The sequence below is a fragment of the Rhinichthys klamathensis genome, unplaced genomic scaffold (assembly GCF_029890125.1).
Source record: "Rhinichthys klamathensis goyatoka isolate OS25496 unplaced genomic scaffold, OSU_Roscu_1.1 h1tg000206l_1, whole genome shotgun sequence".
Lineage (NCBI taxonomy): Eukaryota > Metazoa > Chordata > Actinopteri > Cypriniformes > Leuciscidae > Rhinichthys > Rhinichthys klamathensis.
The window spans coordinates 1,973,540-1,984,118 of record NW_026606731.1 but is presented as its reverse complement, the minus strand read 5'-3'; the positions used below and the strand labels follow the sequence as shown (position 1 = coordinate 1,984,118).

The following is a 10,579-nucleotide window of genomic DNA, read 5'->3' as shown; positions in this document are numbered from 1 at the left end:
ATTCTTGACTGTAGTCCCACAGGAAATCTTCAGCCTATTTTCAAATACATATTCCTTGGTTTGCCTTGTTAGTTATAGCAGTAGATCATTGGATGGATGATCAGATTACAGGCTCTCTGAATCTGTTTTTCATCCACTAATGGTAGACAGTTCAAATAAAGTCAATTTAGAAACTATTTAAAAAGCCAACTAAAAGGCTCATTATCAAGAAGAATAGCATTTATAATGACTGTTGATAAATATAGAAAGACTTCAGGCTCCATCGACTGAATAAATATCTGGTTTATTGCTAACGCATTTAGATTGCATGTCAACAAATATTGGGCAGAAACTTCAGGAGACATACAAAGCCCCACATCTCTCACCCAAACAGCAATGCATTATCTAAGAAAACCCATATTTTTGCATTAATATGACCTGCATTGTCATCAGATCTTTAACTAATTTAACTAAATAAAGAAAATCCAATTTCAAATTTTTTTTTTTTTTTTTTTTTTTTTTTTCACAAATTTATTGAACAAAATGATCCATGAGGGAATATCTTTGTTGGGATAAAAATCATGTGTGAGTTTAAGTCATGCCCTTCTGAATAAATATAAAACTTGCAAGAATGTAAAGGATGCAAAATGCAAGAATATTCCAGGAGATCTTTGCTTCTGCTTAGCCTTAGTGTTAAGCACTATAAGAGTCTTCAGACAGTTGATCAAAAATGGTATGCATGAATTAAAAAAAATACAATTACAGTTTTGGACTGATATAAACCATTGATCATTTCCATGTTATAGCCGATAAAAGTTAAATATTCATATAAAATTAATTATCATGAATATAATAAAATGGAATATATTCATATGAATATTAAATATATCAATATGAATATTCTATATTTAGTCTAAATAAATAAAAACTCTTTTTTATTATTTTATTTTTTATTGGTGTTTTTAAAGATCTAAATATAAGTGAAATAAGCCTGTACCTTAAATAAGCAAAATCCAAGTTCGGCCAATATGGATTAATAATAAAAAAAAACCTCTAATATTGCCATTTGGCATGTCAGTGACATACCAATATTGTTCAAGCTAAAGAGAAGCTGCATCACAAAGTCAAGGGTGTCAGTCTTGGAACTGTAGCACAACGAGTCAACATAAAACAACCCTGAAAACATAAATCTTGAATGGTAAAAGCAGAAGTTTTGGAATAGCAAAATTAAAGTCCCGACCTTAACCTAACAGAAATGTTGTGGAAGAACTTGAAGAAAGCAGTTTATGCAGGGAGACAGACAACATCACTGAATTGAAGCAGTGTTTGAAAATGAATGGGTCAAATTTCTTCAACCTGACGTGAAATGTATGCAGAAATATGGGAAATTCTGAAGGGTTCACAAAATGTATACATATAGTTTCCAGAACAATACATGTAAAAGCTGAAATGACAAGCATATATTAACGATTTAAATCGTGACTATTGCTAATGTCCGTGTTTCATGTGCGTTAGTGTTGCAGTGTGGCATGAAGGGCGCAGCCCACTAGGTTCCTCCCACTCATCTCTCCGCACTTCACGAGCTCTCTGTGCAAACATCTGCCCTCTCTGATGATCTACAGGACACTTCAGCTCTCCAGCGCGCACAATCTCCTTACATCAAACCTCGGATCAGCAAGACATGACCCTCCGTTATATCGCGCCCTTGGTCGTGGGACTGATCGTCCTCGCGTGCAAAAGTAAGTCAAAGTTTCAATTGTGCGGGAAAGTTTACAACATAAATGGTGAGATGCTTTCATCGTTCATGAGAATTGAATGAGAACATTGTAGTACATGTAATGCATTCACAATTCATGCTGCATCTGGGGTGATAAAATTATTAAACTATTAAAATTCTTATATGATTGTAATTTAAACTAATGGTTTTCAAAAGCAAATTAATTTATGCTTCAGATCATAAACAAGGTTACAGAATACTTCAGTGATTAATATTATTTTATATAAATGTAAAGTTTGCAAATACGTTGCAAGAAATGATTCAACAAAATGTTAACATCACCCCACATGCAGGTTTGAATGAAAAGAAAGTGAAATAATTTTGCTGATTGCAACTTAAGCAGTCTTTAGTGAGTATTGAGTATTTCACCTTGATGTTCTTTGGCCAAAAATGTGAAATGAACTTTAATGACCTTTAAAATCCTCTTTTATTTAATTTATTATATAATTTAATTTATAATAGAATGTATTATTTAATTGTTAAACTGTTTTTTGAAGGTTGCCATTTTTTTTTACATTGTAACACTCCTCATTTTTATGCATTTTAATTTAGTAGACAAAGACACAGTGTTGTGACTTATGGGTAAAACAATGTTATTGTAGCATTATGGATAAGCGAAGGAGCCTGATGTGAGGAGGAGATGTTCTTAAGTGGAGGAACTTCAGTCCGAGCAGTGAAAGGAGTTTTGTGGCAGACACAGTAGCAGGTCTATGTCATTGCCTTCACGCGGTCTGTTGTTAGATAACATTTCGTTATTTTAAGACTGTTTACCACGAGATTATCTCATTTGTATTAAGTGAATCACTGGATCATAGCTTGCAGATGTGTTTTGGAGCTGTGTTGAATATATGATGGAGTGGCCTACTACATTTTGTATAACTAGATGTGAGGATCGACAAGGAAAGGAAGGAACTGCATCCCCTGCACCAATGGCATTTTCTTTGTTCAGAAGCATCTGTTAACAGACGTTTAAGGTTTTAGTCATACATTGTTTCCCTCACCCTTTTATCTCCCCATCTGTGCTGAACTTCCTCAGTATTTCTTATTTTTTTCTTATTCTTTTGCGTAATTATCCTCTCTTCCGTTGACCACTATTCAAGCTTTTCCTTGTTGTGCTGACCTCCTGCTTTCCTCCTCCTCGACTTCCTTTCCTGCACACCTTTGGAGTTCTGACCTAATCTGTAGTGTAGCTCATCACATCCTTCAGCCTTTTAACTGCTGTTGCTGATTTAGAAACGGACACTGATAATAAAGTAAGTCACAAACTGATGTGGTCAAATCTGACTAGGTGCTTTAATGTACTAATTTCACTATTTCCCCCCAAAAGGTGTTTTTTCCTGTGATTTGTTTAAAAAAAAAAAAAATAATCCATCCATCCATCCAAAAATATTTATTTTTGACAGAGAAAAAATATTTTTTTAAGAAAATTGACTTAAAACACTCTTTCAGGACATTGCCTGCTTTACATTATCTGCTTTTTCAATTGAAACAAGGGCAAATATACAATAAGATCAGTAGTCTAAAATGAACGGATTAGGTCTGTTTTGGTGCATTTATTTGTGTAATATTATCCATAACTGTTCCCAGTGTTTGTAAATGTGCACCACTTATTGCTTCTGCAGAATTTTATCTCTTTAAATAATTAGATAATCAAAACTACTAACTATTGATTATCACTGTGTACAAGATCAGGTTCAGCATGCTTATTTTATTTACTCTATAAGCTATTCCACCCGAAAGCTTGTTACTATAAACTTGAACATGTTAGTTTATAAGACCGTGTGTAATATTATGTTTTTTTTAAAAGTATTTAATAAGCTACTCAATCAAAATAGTAAGCACAAGTACAAGCCAAGAATACTTAGAATACTTAATTATGCTTTTAAGTATATCTCGATCAACAAGTATAGGCCAAATACTTAGACTTTTCTGTCATAAGTCAAGTACACTTAAGTGCAATTTGAAGTATATTTCTGAGAAGTACATAAAAAGTAGACTGAAGGTATAAAATTTAAAAGAAGTATACTAATAGCACACTTGAATAAACTTCTTTTTCGTAAGGGTATACAGGATATCTAGTTTGGACCATTTTAGAGTTACTATTCCAAGTTGGTTGAATCCATCATTAGTACATTATTAAAGAGAATGCATGAGATAAAATAGGCTATATATTCAGAGATGTTTATTAGACAACAATAAATTAACCTGTTTTTTAGCAAGATCAAAAGAAATGATTGACTACTTTGTGTTAACATGTTCTCTTTTTTATGTGGTGCCGAAATTCCAATTGTGTTTGCTGGTGTTTTGCAGCTGTCTTGTTCTGTGTCAGATTCCGGGGGGGTTGAACATGGTTTTTATGAAGTGCATAGAGTGAACAAAGCTTTAGTGATGCTTTGAAGAGATGCCTCCCTCTCTGAGTCATTGAAAGACTAGAGCACTTGGATCTCAACATTTTAGCACATAAAGAAACAAATTGTCATTCTTGACACCATCCAATTAAGGGTTAAAGGCCATTTTCTATCTCAGGGCTATGTCAAAGATAATGTGCATTTACTCTTACAAAGACATGTAGTAAAACAGTCAAGGTCTTTGTATTTAATTGTATATATCGGATACAAGGAAGTAAGGATGTCTTAAGCATGAGCGGTGCTAAAATTGTCTTTAAAGTGTAAGCTCCAACACTCATTTATGTAAAACAGCCATGGCATTAGAGTCAGTTATATATAATATATTTATATTTAGTCAGAATATGTTTAAATTGTTGTCTTGAGATTAAAACTGATGCACTTATTCATGGGTGATGTTAGAAATAATACTAGTCAACATTAAATACTTGAAGAAACACAAGATTTTTCTTTCTAAAATGTCAAAAGGTAAAACATGATACTACTGTTCAAAAGTTTGGAGTCAGTGAGATTTTGTAAATGTTTTTGGAAGAAGTCTCTAATGCTCATTTACTTGATGAAAAATACAGTAAAAACAGTAATATTGTGAATAATATTACAATTTAAAATATATTTTAAAATGTAATTTATTCCTGTGATTTTTCAGCATCATTACGTCAGTGTCACATGATCCTTCAGAAAGCATTCTTTAAAATTCTAATATTAGAATTTAAAAGAGTGCTTTCTGAAGGATCATTCAGTTTGCTGATGAAGAAAGAAAACTTGTGCTGCTTAATATTTTTGTGGAAACCGTAACTAGGAAGTACGGTTATTGCTATTCGGTTCGGTTAATACATACGGTGGTTAATACATTATTCAATTCTTTAAAGAATAGAAATATCAAAAGAACAGTATTTATTTGAAATACAATTTTTGTATCAATGTAAATGTGTCATTTTGATAAATTTAAAGCATCCTTGCTAAAAGGTTTTTTTTTGTGGGTTTTTTTTACTACCGTAATCCTAAACCATTAAATAGCATGTATATTCTAAACAAAATGTAAAAAAGTAAAAGGCACATGTTTTTTCATTTTATGACATGGTGCTCCGAAATACTTGTTTGTTATTATCGAGTCCTCGTTGTCATGCATGGCAAAACTGAATATCATTCCACTCATCTGGATAAATGAAACTGCCGCTACTTTAATATCTCTCGTATCACTCTGCAGACTCACACTCCTTTGTTTTATACAAACTGGCGCCATCTTGCATCTCTGTTATTGGTGCAGAGATTTACAACTCCCAAGGACCTTTACATAGCTACGTCATAAAGCATAATATGTTTATTCCAAACAGAAGGTTGTTCAGGGAAGTTTTATTTCATTTATCTGTGAGTGAGGTTAAAAAAGTAAACTGTGCAATAGGAATGACCAGTTCAGATATGACCGTATCCTCTGTGTGAGCTTTTTGTGTTCATCACATGTCATTAGTGTAATTACTGCATGCCTTGCATTCAGTGTGTGCTACAGTATTTGTTGTTGATGAGAGGCATTCTGGGTCTGAGCCCTGGTTTATTTGAGTGATGGATAGCAGCTGACCATCCATTAGTGTTCAATCACTGTGCTCAACTGAGAGTCATTTCCCCTTTATACTGCTCTCTGTTTCTGCTCAGACCTATGGTCTCTGTGGCCTCTTGCCATTCGGTTTCCAGGAATAATCTGTATGCTTATTATGCATGAATATGCATTACTTTTCCGTTCTATCCATATGCTCTAAATATTGGTCCTTATAACAGAAGAAGAAACCTGCGTATGAAATTCTGTGTCTATCGGTGTTGTATAAATATGTGTCTGGGTAATGCAGTATTGTTGAGATTAAACTGACACAATCCAGATCGTTGCTAGCATAAAAATCCCTGCACTCTTGTTAAACTATTGCTATATAAACTGAAGTTTGAAGGCTTGGCTTGTTTTCAGGAAAAGTCATTATTGCATTTGACAAGCTTGTTTCCCATTTTTTGTAGTTTTATGAGGAGACGCATTTAATAAAATGAATGGGTTTTTTGTAATTTTTCAGTGTTTTTATGTTAGTTGAAATACTTAGAATTTTAACAAAACAAGCTCATTTTCTCCCAAAAATGTAAACACTGTGGCCTTATCCAAACATTATTCTGTTTGTTTGATCATCCCGACCAGCCCAACGTAGAAATGCTCAACCAATGACAGTATTTTTTGAGTGACATTATTGAAATAGAAATTAAAAAATATTTTTAATATTATATTTATTTGCTTTCATTTAAAAGCAATCAGCTATGTCTTTGGATTTTAAACATTTAAAAAAAAAAAGTTTCAAGCAAGGGTCCCTTGCTGCTGTTACCGTCAAGAGCATGTTTTATCATAACTGAGCAGACTTCATAAACTCTGCCACCTTTCCAATCGCAAAGTTTTTGTAAATTTATGGTGCTTATCAGCTTGCAAAAGTCTTGACCATTAACGTAACACTTCCATTTTCAGGAAGAGCATAAAACAGCTACAGAGCAAGTGAATGAGAGAGAGAGAGAGAGAGAGAGAGAGAGAGAGAGAGAGAGAGAGAGAGAGAGAGAGAGAGAGAGAGAGAGAGAGAGAGAGAGAGAGAGAGAGAGAGAGAGAGAGAGAGAGAGAGAGAGAGAGAGAGAGAGAGAGAAAACACATCGAGATAATTGTGACTTTAAACTCTTTCCTAAGGATGGTAGATGGTATTGAACTCTGTAAGTGAACAGTGAGATGAGAGGCTCCACAATTCCTTTGCAGCTAGATTTATTAATGTTTGATTCCTTGGAGCTTAGTCATTTCCAAAAAAGCGTATTTAATTTTTCTGCTCCATTAGATACTGCACAATTTATAATATTTCAAGCATTGCAAAAATAAATAAATTTTAAATTAGGGCTGTGTGTAAAATTGGTCTGTAAAAAATTATATCAAAACTGCAGTGCACTTTAACATTTTCAAGCAAATGTTAATGACATGGTGGTCAGGGGAATCATACAGTGTTGGAAAGTGTGGTATGTGTTGTTGGATATCATCATCATATAAGCTGTGTGTGGAGGGCTTTCCAGAATTAAATATTATCATTAGCAGTTATTCAGGATGTCAAATGAAAATCTCCTTTGGAATAAGAAGTCTTGTGCCGCAGATTTACCTACAGTTTTAAACACACAGATGGTCTGTTTGGAAAGAATTGTTAACTGTCTGGTTGAAATGTGCTCTTTTATTATGTTTAGTTCCCATTCACTGTTTAGGGTCAAATGTATAGTGGTATTTTTGTTTAACAAATCAGTATCATTTAAAATATAAACTTGACATTCACTCGAGAAGCACAGCATATAAACCTCTCGATGAATTATTAAAACAAGAAAAAAAAATCAAATAGGGTAAGAAAAAAATTACACTTTTACAATAAGGTTCCATTTGTTACCAGTTAACAACATAGTTAACATGACCTAACAATGAAAAATACTTGTAAAGCACTTATTAATCTTAGTTTATGTTAATTTCAACATTCACTAATACATTAAAAGTAGTATCTGTTAATATTATTTATTTAATAAACTTCAGCTAACATGAACTATATGAACAATTATATTGTTATTAACTAACGTTAACAAAGATTAATAAATATGTATTGCTCATGATCAATTTAGTTAATGCATTAACTAATGGCACCATATGTTGTTACCCAAAAAATAAACCTAAAAGAAGCCTTAATATCTATGCAGTTTTATCTTGCAAATTTGAACATAAGGATGTTTAGATATCTTGACTAAAAAACAAGACAAAAATACTGATTAAGAGATTTGTTTGCAGTGTAGCTAAAGCTGTTTAATGTCACCAGCACTGACTAGATCTGTGGACACATTCCCAAACTGCTCTCACTGTTCTGTATGTGGGTCCCAGCAAACAGCCGCTCACACCTGGCATTCAAACAATCACAGAACGTGCTCAAGTTCAGGTTTCAGAAAGCGAGTCCACCCCACCCCCACAACACCACCTCTCTCGCTGTGTTACAGCCATATGATTCACCCTGATTGCTCAAACACAGAGTCTGCATTACTTTCAGAATGATTTCCTTTTATGACCAGCACATACTCATGGCAAACTTATCTGATTGTTTGGGAATGTGGTTGATAATAACTATGAATGGTCAAGCTCATTATAGATTGTCATGCAGTGCATAAAGTCATATTCATATGGTCTGGTGGATCACCTAACTTCAGAGGTTAGTCCCATAATAGAGAATGTCAATCACTGTCTACTTAGATGAGACTCATAGACCATAGTTTTCATTTTGGATGATTAGAAAATAAAAAGCTCTCATTAGTGGACTATTATTTCTCACATCTTGAGAACAGCATTGTAATAAAACAAAGAAACCTAAGATTGTTGCGTTAGATGTAGAAATATAGCATTCATTTCTGACAAGTGGTAACTTTGTGGCAGCACTAAAATATTTCCTGATGGAACAGGCCACATGTGGGCTGGAAAAAGAGCCCTGCTGGCCAGTTTGTCTAAACCTCTGTTTGCATTTGAGATCTGTAGAACAATTTTTTCTATTTTAATATATTTCATTCAGTGATCCTTCATTAATCACTTATGCTGATTTGCTGAAGTAACATTTATTATGATTATCATTGTTGAAAAGAGTTGAAAGCGGTAGTGTATACAGTAGTTTATATAAATGCATTATTTTATGCTTTTCTTTTATAAATGATTTGTCAACCCTGTTCATAATTTGAATTCCAGTGCATGATGAACGAATAATGAATGTATAGACAATAAATTCTCTCAGTCTTTGTTCAACACACTCTAACTTTGCATTATTGATAACATGACTGAAGACAGATGGAAGAACTGTCACTTCCGTTTCTGAACCTGACCACGCTAACTGTCTACTTAAAAACAAAGAACAAATTTTGAGGGTTTTTTAAATCCTAGAAAAGTTTAAGTCAAGTTGAAAGATTCAAGGGTTTAAGAGACAACAGGTTCCATCTGCAAGTCTTTCTTAACGCGATAGTTCCTGCATATTTAAATTGAACTCATATGATTTACTTTCATCTGTGGAAAATGAGAAGTTTAGCAGAATGTCCGAGCTGCTCTCTTTCATTCGAGTGGATGGTGATTGCGGCCTGTTAAGCTCCAAAAAAAGTCAAAAAGCATCATACCATTATATATTGTACGATATTCCAAGTCTTCTGAAGCTATAAAATAGATTTGAGTGAGTAGTTATTCACTGAAAATAATCCTTGACATCCGTGATTACCATTCACTTTTTTTATTGTATGGAAAAGAGCAGACTGGACAATCGCAAGAAGACAGAAATTCATACGGGTTTTGAAAGACATGGGTCAGCAAATGATGAAAAAACTATTCCTGAGAGAATAACGTCACTTCCTGTCCGGATTTAGTCCAAAAATGATGCCCAGTTTAATTCATTCTCCAGAACATTTGCTGTACTTTGGGGACATGAGATGCATAATGGTTAGAGGAAACAGTATTGTGGTCTGAAGACAGAACTCTTCAATTTGCAAAAGTCGGTTGGGCCCACAGTCCTGCCCGCTGGGAACGCAGTAGGCCTGAATGCGGCTCTTGTTCTGGAGGTCTGGAGGCTGCGTCGAGGCCTCAGAGGAACTGCACTCTGCTCAGCTCTGGCCATGTGCCACAGTCTAACTGCTTCTAACATTCTGCATCTCCTGGCTACTTTAACTCAATAAGAACAAATCATGTTGGACTATATTTGTCTAGATTTATAAAAGAATCTGAATGCTTCTGTGATATGGGAAAAATGAGTTTACAGCTGTTCTGTTTGCTAGACTTGACAATGAATAGGTCACAGTTCATGTGTCTGCAGTGGTTTGTCATTTCAAATGGATCTAAGTTGTATAAATGGATCCCTTTACATTAATAATGTTTGCAGATGTGGGATGAAGTTAAAAATTTCATGCCATTTAGATCGGTGGTTTGACACTTTGGGTGGCGTAGAGGCTGCAGGGCATGATACGTCATTGTAGTTGTACATCAGTCTTGAGTTTGTTTGGAGTTCATTCAGAATATTTTGTTGGCAAGTAATATTTTAAAATGTATACTTAAGAAATCAAAATATTTTCATGGCACGGCCGAATGATTTTAAACAGAACCGCAGTGCAGTTTTGGAGAACATCAGTTTGTCAGCATGCAAATCCCGAGGCCAAACTATTTTTATGTTTGTAAATCATGTTCTGTTAAATTTGCTGTCTCATGTGCAACTGAGAATCACTGTGAGCTTAGAGACAGATTTTAACAGCCTTGGTTTAATGCTCAATATGAAGGCTGCATGGCGGCAGTTAAGTAAACTGGCATTGGGATTGGCCTCATTTTTGTGGTCTTCTGAAACTTTTGAGCAATTATGTGTTCTTAAAATAGAGCTCT

The 10,579-nt window shown here is 34.2% G+C and overlaps 1 protein-coding gene across 1 annotated transcript in view; it reads left to right on the top strand.

The window, feature by feature from the left end:
* Positions 1 to 1,529: 1,529 nt before the first annotated feature.
* mcamb (melanoma cell adhesion molecule b) overlaps positions 1,530 to 10,579 on the top strand; it is a 31,858-nt gene continuing 22,808 nt past the window's right edge. The window contains exon 1 of the mRNA XM_056263377.1: positions 1,530 to 1,718. Within this exon, the coding sequence (XP_056119352.1) occupies positions 1,661 to 1,718 (58 nt within the window). The 5' untranslated portion in view covers positions 1,530 to 1,660. The remainder of the gene's footprint in view (positions 1,719 to 10,579) is intronic.